General features: G+C 41.5%; 1 protein-coding gene across 1 annotated transcript; it reads left to right on the forward strand.

Annotated features, from left to right (window-relative positions):
• Positions 1-1,587: 1,587 nt before the first annotated feature.
• Positions 1,588-15,387, forward strand: LOC107569101 (gastrula zinc finger protein XlCGF57.1). The gene is made up of 3 exons (XM_016255097.1): positions 1,588-1,626; positions 6,291-6,510; positions 13,218-15,387. Exons 2-3 carry the CDS (start codon positions 6,348-6,350, stop codon positions 14,468-14,470), a joined length of 1,416 nt encoding a protein of 471 aa, XP_016110583.1. The 5' UTR covers positions 1,588-1,626; positions 6,291-6,347; the 3' UTR covers positions 14,471-15,387.
• Positions 15,388-15,838: the final 451 nt, after the last annotated feature.

The raw sequence follows: 15,838 nt of genomic DNA on the forward strand, positions 1-15,838 counted from the left end.
TTTAGAAACTGGACCCTGAAGAAAACCAAACAAAATACATCCATCAACTATTAGAAGGAGAGACACTCAAAACCTTTGAATATCTCATAACTGAATTCTCACTCCCTAAGACTTCTACAGATATCTCAAGACACACAGCTTCCTCTTTAACATCCCAGTTGTAAGAAAATAAAAACTTTCTTGCTCATCAGTTAAGCTTATTTGGATGAATGTACAGACCAGCTCCTTTGACCAGTTAGCTGTATATAAGGGCTCATCCACACGAAGCCAGAGCTTTCCCTATCCGACTTTTAAAAAATAATTCTGTAAACACGGCGTCGTCTCGAGAAATATCTACGTACACACGAAACCACTGAAACCGACTCAAACCGGTGTAGTATACATGCCAGACCAGTATGTGGCGCTGTAATTCTGCCACACAGATACACTGAAACTGGAGAAGAAACCCTTGCATGCTGTATACATCCCAAAACAACAAGATACACAGCTTCCTCTTTAACATCCCAGTTGTAAGAAAATAAAAACTTCTTGCTCATCAGTTAAGCTTATTTGGATGAATGTACAGACCAGATCCTTTGACCAGTTAGCTGTATATAAGGGCTCATCCACACGAAGCCAGAGCTTTCCCTATCCGACTTTTAAAAAATAATTCTGTAAACACGGCGTCATCTCGAGAAATATCTACGTACACACGAAACCACTGAAACCGACTCAAACCGGTGTAGTATACATGCCAGACCAGTATGTGGCGCTGTAATTCTGCCACACAGATACACTGAAACTGGAGAAGAAACCCTTGCATGCTGTATACATCCCAAAACAACAAGAACATGAAGAACATCAACCGCGAGAGTGGAGTCATCCTTTGGCTCTCAGCTGTGAATCTCTCGATATTGTCACTCCCTCGCACATAAAAGTTAAAAATAAGAACAAAGATTGCATTACTTAAATGTACATCTAAAAAGAAACATTCAAGTAAGAAAAATAATCAAATGTAAAAAGTAGTGTGTTCATTACGAACAAACTGATCGTTAAAGCTTCAAGAGCAGTTCAGTCAAGAGCAGCAAGTGATTCCTTCCTCGTATTGTTAGATTAAAATGAAGGAGACAGATTATAGTAAGACTTACTGTAATGCACGGTCATCGTGGCCCTTTAATATAATGCTCTTTAACAAAACAAAGTTTTGATTTTAATTATTATATATTCTGTGGAAAAACTGAGATGAAATAAGATTTATAAATCATGGTAAGTATTCAATTTTAGTTTCTGCAGCCAGAAATTTAAAGTTTAACAACAAATTCTTATTGAGTTTGAAATATTCAACAGCTCTTTCCAATCATTTGCAATATAAAGATCGAGATACTGGACTTTTATTTATGATTGAGAATATCACAAATGCTCAGTAGTTGGTATAATTATATTTTTAAATAAGCTAACATTTTGAAAACAGTACAGTGGTGTTAATAACTTTGGGAATCTGTTATTTGCCCTCTGTAGCAATCCTTTATCTGATCATTTGAATGTGTTTTCTGCATGTGCGTTTCTATTTCGTCTGAACGGGACTTTTATTTTGGCGTGGCAGTATGACGTCATAAGGCTGCGCTGCGCGATTCTGTTGGGAAAAAGGTTTGGTTTTTTAATCGTTTAAAGTGTATAAACCAATACAACCCATTCTTACAGTTTGACAGAGAAATGATAGAGAAACTGAGCTTTTAAAAACCAAATCAAACGATTAATTGTTGATAAGAACTCGAATTACAGCATCTAAAGGCAACAAGAATAACAACACACACATGCTATGACTACTTCTACAAATCAACTGACAAAAGTTTACATCAAAATATCATCAATTAAATATAATCCACAAATCAATACATGCCAAATGTAAATCATAAATGCCTAAATATTAATTGTCTGCATGATCTGTGTTCTTTTATTATTTGTAGTGCTAGTTTTGAGTGTTTTTGTCTAATCAGCTCATTAACTCTGACTCTTAACTCCCTTACTAGTGCGCTGACTACTGAACTAGACTACTGAAGTAGTGCACTGACTACTGATCTAGACTACTGAAGTAGTGCGCTGACTACTGATCTAGACTACTGAAGTAGTGCGCTGACTACTGATCTAGACTACTGAAGTAGTGCGCTGACTACTGATCTAGACTACTGAAGTAGTGCGCTGACTACTGATCTAGACTACTGAACTAGTGCGCTTACTACTGAACTAGACTACTGAAGTAGTGTGCTGACTACTGAACTAGACTACTGAACTAGTGCACTGACTACTGAACTAGACTACTGAAGTAGTGCACTGACTACTGAACTAGACTCCTGAATTATTGAGCTGACTACTGAACTAGACTCCTGAATTATTGAGCTGACTACTGAACTAGACTCCTGAATTATTGAGCTGACTACTGAACTAGACTCCTGAATTATTGAGCTGACTACTGAACTAGACTCCTGAATTATTGAGCTGACTACTGAACTAGACTCCTGAATTATTGAGCTGACTACTGAACTAGACTCCTGAATTATTGAGCTGACTACTGAACTAGACTCCTGAATTATTGAGCTGACTACTGAACTAGACTCCTGAATTATTGAGCTGACTACTGAACTAGACTCCTGAATTATTGAGCTGACTACTGAACTAGACTCCTGAATTATTGAGCTGACTACTGAACTAGACTCCTGAATTATTGAGCTGACTACTGAACTAGACTCCTGAATTATTGAGCTGACTACTGAACTAGACTCCTGAATTATTGAGCTGACTACTGAACTAGACTCCTGAATTATTGAGCTGACTACTGAACTAGACTCCTGAATTATTGAGCTGACTACTGAACTAGACTCCTGAATTATTGAGCTGACTACTGAACTAGACTCCTGAATTATTGAGCTGACTACTGAACTAGACTCCTGAATTATTGAGCTGACTACTGAACTAGACTCCTGAATTATTGAGCTGACTACTGAACTAGACTCCTGAATTATTGAGCTGACTACTGAACTAGACTCCTGAATTATTGAGCTGACTACTGAACTAGACTCCTGAATTATTGAGCTGACTACTGAACTAGACTCCTGAATTATTGAGCTGACTACTGAACTAGACTCCTGAATTATTGAGCTGACTACTGAACTAGACTCCTGAATTATTGAGCTGACTACTGAACTAGACTCCTGAATTATTGAGCTGACTACTGAACTAGACTCCTGAATTATTGAGCTGACTACTGAACTAGACTCCTGAATTATTGAGCTGACTACTGAACTAGACTCCTGAATTATTGAGCTGACTACTGAACTAGACTCCTGAATTATTGAGCTGACTACTGAACTAGACTCCTGAATTATTGAGCTGACTACTGAACTAGACTCCTGAATTATTGAGCTGACTACTGAACTAGACTCCTGAATTATTGAGCTGACTACTGAACTAGACTCCTGAATTATTGAGCTGACTACTGAACTAGACTCCTGAATTATTGAGCTGACTACTGAACTAGACTCCTGAATTATTGAGCTGACTACTGAACTAGACTCCTGAATTATTGAGCTGACTACTGAACTAGACTCCTGAATTATTGAGCTGACTACTGAACTAGACTCCTGAATTATTGAGCTGACTACTGAACTAGACTCCTGAATTATTGAGCTGACTACTGAACTAGACTCCTGAATTATTGAGCTGACTACTGAACTAGACTCCTGAATTATTGAGCTGACTACTGAACTAGACTCCTGAATTATTGAGCTGACTACTGAACTAGACTCCTGAATTATTGAGCTGACTACTGAACTAGACTCCTGAATTATTGAGCTGACTACTGAACTAGACTCCTGAATTATTGAGCTGACTACTGAACTAGACTCCTGAATTATTGAGCTGACTACTGAACTAGACTCCTGAATTATTGAGCTGACTACTGAACTAGACTCCTGAATTATTGAGCTGACTACTGAACTAGACTCCTGAATTATTGAGCTGACTACTGAACTAGACTCCTGAATTATTGAGCTGACTACTGAACTAGACTCCTGAATTATTGAGCTGACTACTGAACTAGACTCCTGAATTATTGAGCTGACTACTGAACTAGACTCCTGAATTATTGAGCTGACTACTGAACTAGACTCCTGAATTATTGAGCTGACTACTGAACTAGACTCCTGAATTATTGAGCTGACTACTGAACTAGACTCCTGAATTATTGAGCTGACTACTGAACTAGACTCCTGAATTATTGAGCTGACTACTGAACTAGACTCCTGAATTATTGAGCTGACTACTGAACTAGACTCCTGAATTATTGAGCTGACTACTGAACTAGACTCCTGAATTATTGAGCTGACTACTGAACTAGACTCCTGAATTATTGAGCTGACTACTGAACTAGACTCCTGAATTATTGAGCTGACTACTGAACTAGACTCCTGAATTATTGAGCTGACTACTGAACTAGACTCCTGAATTATTGAGCTGACTACTGAACTAGACTCCTGAATTATTGAGCTGACTACTGAACTAGACTCCTGAATTATTGAGCTGACTACTGAACTAGACTCCTGAATTATTGAGCTGACTACTGAACTAGACTCCTGAATTATTGAGCTGACTACTGAACTAGACTCCTGAATTATTGAGCTGACTACTGAACTAGACTCCTGAATTATTGAGCTGACTACTGAACTAGACTCCTGAATTATTGAGCTGACTACTGAACTAGACTCCTGAATTATTGAGCTGACTACTGAACTAGACTCCTGAATTATTGAGCTGACTACTGAACTAGACTCCTGAATTATTGAGCTGACTACTGAACTAGACTCCTGAATTATTGAGCTGACTACTGAACTAGACTCCTGAATTATTGAGCTGACTACTGAACTAGACTCCTGAATTATTGAGCTGACTACTGAACTAGACTCCTGAATTATTGAGCTGACTACTGAACTAGACTCCTGAATTATTGAGCTGACTACTGAACTAGACTCCTGAATTATTGAGCTGACTACTGAACTAGACTCCTGAATTATTGAGCTGACTACTGAACTAGACTCCTGAATTATTGAGCTGACTACTGAACTAGACTCCTGAATTATTGAGCTGACTACTGAACTAGACTCCTGAATTATTGAGCTGACTACTGAACTAGACTCCTGAATTATTGAGCTGACTACTGAACTAGACTCCTGAATTATTGAGCTGACTACTGAACTAGACTCCTGAATTATTGAGCTGACTACTGAACTAGACTCCTGAATTATTGAGCTGACTACTGAACTAGACTCCTGAATTATTGAGCTGACTACTGAACTAGACTCCTGAATTATTGAGCTGACTACTGAACTAGACTCCTGAATTATTGAGCTGACTACTGAACTAGACTCCTGAATTATTGAGCTGACTACTGAACTAGACTCCTGAATTATTGAGCTGACTACTGAACTAGACTCCTGAATTATTGAGCTGACTACTGAACTAGACTCCTGAATTATTGAGCTGACTACTGAACTAGACTCCTGAATTATTGAGCTGACTACTGAACTAGACTCCTGAATTATTGAGCTGACTACTGAACTAGACTCCTGAATTATTGAGCTGACTACTGAACTAGACTCCTGAATTATTGAGCTGACTACTGAACTAGACTCCTGAATTATTGAGCTGACTACTGAACTAGACTACTGAAGTAGTGCGCTGACTACTGAAGTAGTGTGCTGACTACTGCACTAGTGCGCTGACTACTGAACTAGACTACTGAAGTAGTGCGCTGACTACTGAAGTAGTGCGCTGACTACCGCACTAGTGCGCTGACTCCCTCACTAGTGCGCTGACTACTGAACTAGTGCGCTGACTACTGCATTAGTGCGCTGACTACTGCAGCGCTGACTACTGAACTAGTGCGCTGACTACCGCACTAGTGCGCTGACTACCGAACTAGTGCGCTGACTACCGAACTAGTGCTCTGACTACCGAACTAGTGCACTGACTACTGAACTAGTGCTCTGACTACTGCACTAGTGCGCTGACTAATGAATTAGTGCACTGACTACTGAACTAGTGCTCTGACTGCTGAACTAGTGCGCTGACTGCCGAACTAGTGCTCTGACTACCGCACTAGTGAGCTGACTACCGCACTAGTGAGCTGACTACCGCACTAGTGCGCTGACTACCGAACTGACTACTGAACTAGTGCGCTGTCTACTGAACTAGTGCGCTGACTACTGAACTAGTGCGCTGACTGAGACGTGTCTGTTAATTTTTCTCATCTTAAACAGGACAAAGTGTTCAAACACGCAGAAAAACTCCTGGTGAAGCAACACACTGTTATAAAGATGGAGTTTATTAAAGAGGAGAGTGAAGACATGAGGATTGAAGAAGCTTTTACTGTCAAACATGAAGATCCTGAAGAACAACAAACAAAGATGGCGTTTATTACAGAGGAGAGTGAAGACGTGGAGAATGAAGTCAAGCATGAAGATCCTGAGGAACAAACAGGTTTCATTAGTCCTTCATTTCTTTATCTCTGTTTTACTGAGCCATTAAAGGAACATAGTGGTGGAAAAATATTAGATGGGAGGAAAAATTATAAGTCAGTGCATTTTCTTTCAATGACATCAGCACATAAATTGGGAAAAATAATTCATTATTCATTAAAAATATTAGAGAAATATAGAAGCTCAATGCGGAGAAGATCTTGATTAGGTTCAAACCAAAACCAAGCCATTCACACAGAACGCATATTCAGCACATTTTCTAGACAGACAAATATGACTGCTGCACTCGCGTCTCATGCAAGAGATGTATAGAAAGCCATGCAAAGTTAAAACAGTTTAAACTTTTAGAAAACACGTCACGAATTTGTGGAGGTTTATTCCTTTTCACTGTGTCTCGTATGTTTTTATATGCAGTCTGTGTGAATGGCGCTTCGGCTCTTTGTATTAAGCAATGCATAAATACATGATGCTGTTTTGTTCATAATTGTTTATGCAATTTACGAAATTATATTTGATTCATATGAGTTAATTTAGACATAATGCAGGTTTTTTAATAGACATTTATTTCCTTGCATTGACAATTTAAGTGTGCTGCATTATTTTGCTCATTGCGCCCTCCTGTGGCCTCGGGAGACAAGCCAAAAGTTTCCTTCAGACCTATTTAATCTGCATATAAAACATCAGAAATTAGATATTTGTTTAATTTTTATTGTGTGTTTGACTGTTATAACAAAAAATATTTGTTGTTTGTCTCAATAAATTGGGTTAATTTAAAAACGCAGTGGTTAAATAAAAAAAAAAATCTATTGCTCTTTGTTTTAAAAAAGGTCGATACCGAATGATATGAAACATTATATCTTTAATAAATTTTTTAGCTATGTCACCCAGTCCTATGTAAGCATTACTTTCTTTCCAGGCATACTAATCAAAACGTCTTTGCTCCTTGAAATAATGACATTTAAAAGGAAATAAGACTGACAAAATTGTTCTCATTTTGAGAAAGAAATGCAGTTTGTCACCTTTTTGTGTGATTCATTCAGTTTATTTGTAAGGCACATTTACACATTAAAAAACAAAAACAGTTAGAATTTTTGTAATATGTTTTAAATGATAGCAATCGAGCCGTGTGTCGCGCTCGTTCAGCGCCTCGTTTCGCTTCGACAGCTTTCAGCCTCACCCTGCTTCATTCTACTACGTTACTAAATCATTAGCTCATCCATGAACATGATTTCTGCCCGAGTCCCGTCGGATTGCATCGGCTGTGCGGATGAAGACCACAACTCCCATGATTCCACACTCAGTCACGGCGTCATCTAACTACGCCTTTGTCTATTTGTTTATTTTGAATACGCGCCCTCTAGTGACGAAAATTACATATTGTGCCTTTAAGCAAAATACCTCCATTTTCAGGAGCACAATAGTATTTGGACAAAGTGATGTAATTGTAAATATAAGCACATTTTTAATACTAGGATGAAAATCATTTGCAGTCAGTGACTGCCTGTCATCAGGAGCCCGAATACTTCCGGACCTGACTGTTTATTCAAATTTCTATATTTAAAACATTAATCTTATAGCATCATATAATTTTGAGCTGCATTAAACTATGTAAATATTAATGTTGTCAATTGATTAAAATTTGCAATTTTGATTAATCGCACCCTTATTGTGAAATTAAGCATACACCATTTATCTTGTTTTGAATGCTAGGACTTAGTTGTAAACGTAAAGTGTTAAAATAAAGAAATGCATACAAACTGGTTTAAGGAAACAGATTGTTCAGGTTTATCTAAATCATTAGCATTTATTTAACAAGTATTCAAGAACAATCTCTGAAATCATTGAGTGCAAAAGTACTAGGGAGCATTTTACATTGACAGGGAACATATGAACTGCAGACATATCTAGCAGATACCAACAAATGATGCAAAGTAATGTCTGCTATAAAGTCATAAGTAACTTAACTGCAAACTGCTTGTTAGTAACATTAGTAAGTAAAATAGTAATATCAACTCTAATTAGTAACATCAATTCAAATGAATGCAGCAATAAGCAGGTCTGTAATAGGAATGGGATTCCATAATGTCTATGAAGAGACTGAGTGAACAGTCTCTACTTTATTGGTTGGAGACGATTACTTGAAGCAGTGTGCATCTGTGCAACATTGTAAACCAGTTACACAGTCTACTTTTCTTTCAACCAGTTGCTCAGGCAGACTAGCTTGTTCACAGTTTCAGATGACCTCTTCTACTGCACAATGTAGCCTGCCAAATAGAAGTCTTTTACATGGCACTGTTGTGGCAGATGTAGCGAAGTAACTTTTTGCAATATGGGCCAGCATACCATGTATTCAGTGCAGTTTGGACATCATAAAATGTAGAAAATGTAGCAGTTTTGGAAACAGTTTGTAATCATTAACCATTTTTGTGAAAGTGCAGTTTAATTTGGAAATTTGTCAGAATATCAGACTTCCCCCTTGTTTTTGTTTTTTATAATAAAACGTACTCTGTTACTTATGTAACCTCGGTTCCCTGAGATACGGGAACGAGTACTGTGTCGCTAGATGCTTATGGGAAGAACCTCTTTTTTCGCCGAGGACTGAAGCCTTTACAGTCACGCAGTGTTACTGCACGGCCATTGATTCATGCAGTAAATAAAAAAACGAACCAATGGCTCAGCAACGGAGCTGTACAAGCTTATGGCGACAAAGCCCTGCCAGAATGGGTGCGAATCAATGGCCGTGCAGTAACACTGCGTGACTGTAAAGGCTTCAGTCCTCGGCGAAAAAAGAGGTTCTTCCCATAAGCATCTAGCGACACAGTACTCGTTCCCGTAAATAACCGAGTACATTCCCTTTCGATACTTCACTCGTACTGCGTCACTAGATGCTTATGGGAAACCAATACAATCCCGCCGTGTCATGTAAGAGGAACGACTAACATTAACTGGCCTTGAGCATAAAAGGCTCAGAGGGACCAATTATACACAGGGTGAGCCCTGTGGGTGGCAAGATGCTGAACTCCCTGAGGTCAGCCCGGCCTTGGATAATCGTTCCAACGGTTTTGTACAGCCTCAGCACTACTGAAATGGCCAAGAGCATACCTGAAAAAACAGGCAATGCCTGAAGAAATAGACCACCTTAAGCAGGCGCGTATCCATTTAAGCAGATAGAATCCGAGCCTGCAAGGCCGAAACTTCCAAGTTATAGAACCTGGTGAAAGTGGACGGCAAGGCCTAGCCGGCCGCCGCACAAATATCCTTTGCTTTGTGACCGGGGACCCTTTGGTGTGGCCACCAAAGCATACAAAAAGTTGTTCCGACCGACTCGATGTAAATTTTCAGCGCCCTAACTGGGCAGAGAAAGTTAAACTCCTGGTCCTCCTCAGAAGGCTCCTCCTCATAACCTGGTCTCTAAACAGGGTGTAGAGCACCTTAGGAACGTACCCATGTCTTGGTTTTAGGGCAACTTTGGAGTCGTTAGGCCCAAACTCAAGACAGGCAGGACTTATCCAGAGAGACTGCAAGTCACCTACTCCTTTAACCGATGTTAAAGCCAGTAGCAGAGTGGTTTTCAATGACAGGGTTTTCAAGTCTGCAGACTGTAGTGGCTCAAAGGGGGGGCCCTTGAGGGCTCTCAGGACCGTGGGCAGGTCCCACTCAGGGGCCGTGGGGGACCGGGGCAGATTGAGTCTCCTGGATCCTCTCAGGATATGGACAACTAAGTTCCGGCCCACCGACTGTCCAGCTATAGGAGCATGGGAAGCTGCTATAGCTGCCACATAGACCTTGAGCGGTGAAGGGGGAGTGGCCCTTGTCCAACAGGTCTTGAAAGTAGGACAATATCACCGATATGTCACATGAAACTGGGTCTTTGCCATGGGTTGTGCACCAGGCGGAAAAGACCGACCACTTAAGGGCATAGAGGTGTCTCGTAGATGGGGCTCTAGCCTGTGAGATAGTATTCAGGACACTCTCAGGGAGATCTGCTCCTCGGTTCAATATGCCGGGCACATGTGCTGCCCTCAGTGAACGCAGGTTGAGATGCGCCCACTCCAAGAGGCGTTTTACCATCTTGAAAAGGCGTTTTGAGGTGAGCCTGCCCAGGCGATTTATATAGGACAACACTGTCATGCTGTCTGAGCAGACTAGCACGTGGTGTCCCTTCAGGTCCGGTAAGAAGGTCTGAAGGGCTCCACATACTGCCATTGTCTCAAGGCAGTTGATGTGTAGCCAGCCTTCTGCATCTGACCAGGAGCCGAAGGTCGATCTGCCTTCGCACAGAGCTCCCCAACCTGTGTTGGATGCATCTGTTGAGACAACCTTCCTTCTGTGAATCAAGCCTATAGTCACGCTGTGCTTGAACCACTGTGGGTCTTTCCAAGGGGCCAGAGCTGTTACACAGGCCTGGCTTACCCTCACACAAATGCGTCCGTGATGCCACACACGGGGAGGAATTTGAGGTTTCAGCCAGTACTGAAAGTCTCTCATGTGGAGCAGGCCCAGCTGTAGTACCGGAGATGCAGAGGCCATGAGGCTCAGCATGTTTTGAAATGATTTGAGAGGTCGAGAGGCTCCGATTTTGAAAGACTCCGTGAGCTGTTGTATGGCCAGTGCACGTTTTGGCGTGACTACCGCCCTCATGTGCACTGAGTCGATAACTGCTCCCAGAAACAAAGTGTTTTGGGGGTGGTCTGGTGCTGGTGAGACTTTGCCCCCTCCTCTTCTGTCCAGCAGATCAGGATGACACCTGAGGCGCAGGATCCAACGTCAGCTTGGGCCGTAGTCCTTGTCGCTTTGGAAAAGGGTAGTTTCTGGCCGAGCGGGAGCGCTGTTGGGGCTCAGCCTTTTGAGTAGTCTGAGCGGGCAGCGGCGCAGGTTTTGCTGGCTGCTGTGCTGGTGTAGGTCTGGGGCGACTGGGGGCCGTTGCAGAGCTGGAGCACTTAGGCAGGAAGTGCCGCATTGCCTGGTATGACTTCTGTACTGCTGTAAAACTCACTGCAAATCCCTCGACGCCGGGTCCAAACAGCCCTGTAGGGGAGACCGGAGAGTCGATGAAGGGGACCTTGTCAGCCTCCTTAATCTCAGTGAGGTTTAGACATAAGTGGCATTCCAAAACCACTAAGCTGGCCATTGACCTTCCGATGGCCTGTGCTGTAGCCTTCATAGCTCGCAAAGCCAGGTCTGTTACACTGCACAGCTCCTTGAAGGCTGCGGGGTCGGGTCCGTACTCATCCATGACTTGGAGGAGTTTGTCCTGAGTACGCTTGTCCAGTGAGGGCAGAAGTTGTTCTGCAGGGCTTGGAGAGGTGAACGACCTTCGCTTTCCATCCAATTGCAGTGGTTGGGCAGAGGTGTGCAGCCACTGACTCATTGAGAGGATGCAGTTTTTCATAGCCTTTTTCCTCAGCGCCATCCACTGAGGAGAGTGCAGAAGAAGAGGATGTGCGAAGGCGAGCTGAGTAGGGAGCGAGCCACGATTTCGTGAGCTTGTCGTGGACTTCCGGGAAAAACGGGAAGGCTCGTTGACGAGGGGCCTGGCGGTGCCCCGGCAGGAACCATTCGTCCAGACAGCTACGAGTGGGCTCCTCCGGTGTAGACCACTCCAGTCCCAGCTCTTCGACCATTTTAGAGAGGACATGGAAAAGTTCGGTGTCCATCCCTTGCTTGGCGTCGCTGGGATCGGCAGATGGCAAAGGGGCGGGGTTGATAGTAGAGCTCGACATCTCCTCCGCATCTGACGCTATTAGAGACATGCTGTCATCTAATAGCTCGTCCTCCATCACACCGAACGAGACCGAGTCGCTTGCATCAGCTAAGGGATGCTAGTCTCAGTGTTCAGAGAGTACGGGTGAACCCTCTCTGCTTGGCGAGGCAAGCGGGATCTGGCCCGGCATGAGCTCACTCGTAGCCGAGCGCTCAGTCCCCTTGCCCCGTTGTTTTTTCCTCACAGGTCCCTGGGAGGAAGAAAACGGGTGGGCGCGAGAGAGTAGCTCTCTGAAAAGAAAGCGATCATGTGACTACATGTTCATGCAGTGTGAACACTCCATCTCGGTCAGAGCGGCTTCTGCATGGGGCTTGCCCAAACAGTTAAACGCACTCTGAGTGGCTGTCGTCAGCGTGCAGTACAATCCCGCAATGACTTTTTTAGACTCGCCGGATGGTGGCAGGGGACGAGCTGACATCTGCGCCGAACGCGGATCGTAGAGCGGGCGGGAACAGCAGAGAGGCGCAGAGGAAAATGCAGAATCTCTCCGCAGCGAGGCGTGTCAACGTCGAGCGCTTCAAGTCCCATAGATCAGCGAAGGGAAGATTGAAGGGAAGATCGAACCAATGGCCGTGCAGTTACACTGCGTGATTGTAAAGGCTTCAGTCCTCTGAGAAAAAGGAGTTTTTCCCCATAAGCATCTAGCGACGCAGTACGAGTGAAGTATCGAAAGGGAACCCACTTTAAGTCTTTTCTGAACATGTTGACTCCATTCTTCTTTTTAAATCAAGGGGGACCCGCAGTATATTTTTTGACCACCCGCAGGATCCCAACCTAAATGTGTACAGTGCTCTTCCATGGTTTTTATGAGGGGTAATATTTGGGTTGTATTCGTAGGAAAGTTAAGAGTTAACAGTATTAAGAAGAAGTGTTAAATGCTTATATGTATGATGCTTTGAGACATTAAACTGGTGTTAACTTGTTTTAGTTTCTTTTCACCCTAGACCTGATGGCACTGAAAGAGGAGAGTCAAGATCTAAATGAAATGGAAGAAAAAAACTTCATGACTGGTGATGAATCTTTTAGCTACTCACAGACTGATAAAACAGAAACTAGAAACCTTAAAGTCCAGATGAGAATTCAGACTGGAGAGAAGCATTACACCTGTGAACAATGTGGAAAGAGTTTTAGTTTAAAAGACAGCTTTAGAGTCCACTTGAAAATCCACACTGGAGTGAAGCCTTACTCCTGCAAACTGTGTGGAAAGAGTTTCTTACTAAAAGGACATCTTAAGACTCACATGCGCGTTCACACTGGAGAGAAGCCGTTCATCTGCTCTCAGTGTGGCAAGAGTTTTAGACAGAAAAAAGATCTTAATACCCACATGACAAATCACACTGGAGAAAAGCTTTACTCCTGCAAACTGTGTGGGAAGAGCTTCAGACGAAAAGACAATCTTAAGAATCACATGCGAGTTCACACTGGAGAGAAGCCGTTCATCTGCTCTCAGTGTGGAAAGAGTTTTAGACAGAAAAGAGATCTTAATACCCACATGACAAATCACACTGGAGAAAAGCCCTACTCCTGCAAACTGTGTGGGAAGAGCTTCAGACGAAAAGAAAATCTTAAGACTCACATGAGCATTCACACTGAACAGAAGCCGTTCATCTGCTCTCATTGTGGCAAGAGTTATAAATGGAAAAGAAATCTTAATGGCCACATGAAAAATCACACTGGAGAAAAGCCTTACTCTTGCAAACTAAGTGGGAAGAGTTTCATGCAAAATGAACATTTTAAGACTCGCATGAGAATTCACACTGGTGGAGATTATCCATTTGTTTGTGATCAGTGTGGAAAGAGTTTCAAATTTAAAGCACACTTTAATAATCATCACATGAGGATTCACTCAGGAGAGGACTGTTTTGTATGTCATCAGTGTGAAAGGAGTTTCACAGACAGGCGTCACCTTGAGAATCATGTAAAAATTCACATCGGGGAGAAGCCTTACATGTGCCATCAATGTGGAAAGACTTTAACAAACAGCGCAAACCTGGAGGATCACATGAGAGTTCACACTGGAGAGAAGCCTTTCACCTGCCAAGAGTGTGGAAAGAGCTTCACAGTTAAAGGAAACCTTAAGACGCACATGAGAATTCACACTGGAGAGAAGCCTTACAAGTGTCTTCAGTGTGACACGAGTTTCCAATATCACATAAGCATGAAAAATCATTTGCAAACTCATTCTGGAAAGAATTAATTGTTTTCCCCAGTGTGACGAGGTTTAGAAAAAGGAGTCATTTCAGCAATCATCTGCGCATTCACTCTGGAGATAGACAGTTTAATTGGGATCAATGCAATAAAATCATCACACTTATGCATATGCAAAGTCATGTAAATGTGAGAGCCTGTTTTTGTTCTTTGATAAAGAGTATGACTATAGAAATGCATATCCATTTGAAATAAGCAGCTGAATGCGAGCTTCATCTTATTTCCACCTCATGACCAATTCTTTTATTTGTATTACTGTTTTAGCTATATCCTACATCTCTTTATACTTTACCTCTAGTAAACCTCTAGTCTTTTTGTTTTCTTTTGACCATGTTTACTGCAGTGAGAACTAGGGCTGGGAAAATAAATTGATGCATCGCGAATTGAGAAATGACTCAGCATTGATTCTGAGATTTTCCGAAAGCATCACGATTAGGGATGCACGATATTAAATTTTTCAGTCCTTCTCATAGTCTTTCTCATAGTCGATACCAATACTCAATAAGTTCATATTTTTATGTTATAATCTTCATATAATCTACAATTTGTGCACCCAGGAGAATAGAAAATCTGAGAAGCACTGATTAAACTGATATTTTAGTAGCTCTGGCCTAACTATAATAGCAAACTTCAGTCCTGACTCTTCAAATGTGTTTATTTTTTGTGTAAGGCACCACAATACTTAGTAACAGAAAGAGTTTAACAGAACTATGGTTTCATTTCATTTCACAAAATTCAAGTATTTCATGCATAACAAAGAAATGCATCTATTCACCCTTTAGTGCATGAGGATGAGGATGGTATATTGACTTTAAGTCATGTTTTTCAAATGCATAATAAATAAAATGCATTGACATTTGTCAACCTCGAAAAAAAGAAAAACAAAAGTGCATCCTTAAAAATACATAGGGCATAGAGATTTCTCTGAAATTATATAGTTTAACATAAAATAAATAATAATAAACTTAAAATGATTTCCAATTTGCACTCCTCGACATGTCTTACCCTCCTCCAAAGTATATATATTTTCACTTGTCTCTGTTTAATGTCTATTTGTTATGTGAGGGTATTAGCGGGAGATTCTTGATAAACAGAAGCATCTCTGACTTCTCGGAAAGCGGATGAATCTTGGATAAAACAGACTGATTGATTAATTTACCAGCAAGAGTACTTTATCGGATCCAGTTATCGGATTTCATTTATCTATTGGAGCAATAAAAATGACGTAATTTTCACCCATATCGCCTGATAATTTATCTGTCTGATAAATATCGTGCATCCCTAAAAAAAAACTTTTAGGTCATAATATATGATGAATTAGACACAATAAAAAACATTTTACACACATTCCATTCAA

The sequence above is a fragment of the Sinocyclocheilus grahami genome, unplaced genomic scaffold (genome assembly GCF_001515645.1).
Source record: "Sinocyclocheilus grahami isolate Dianchi unplaced genomic scaffold, SAMN03320097.WGS_v1.1 scaffold1312.1, whole genome shotgun sequence".
Taxonomy (NCBI): domain Eukaryota; kingdom Metazoa; phylum Chordata; class Actinopteri; order Cypriniformes; family Cyprinidae; genus Sinocyclocheilus; species Sinocyclocheilus grahami.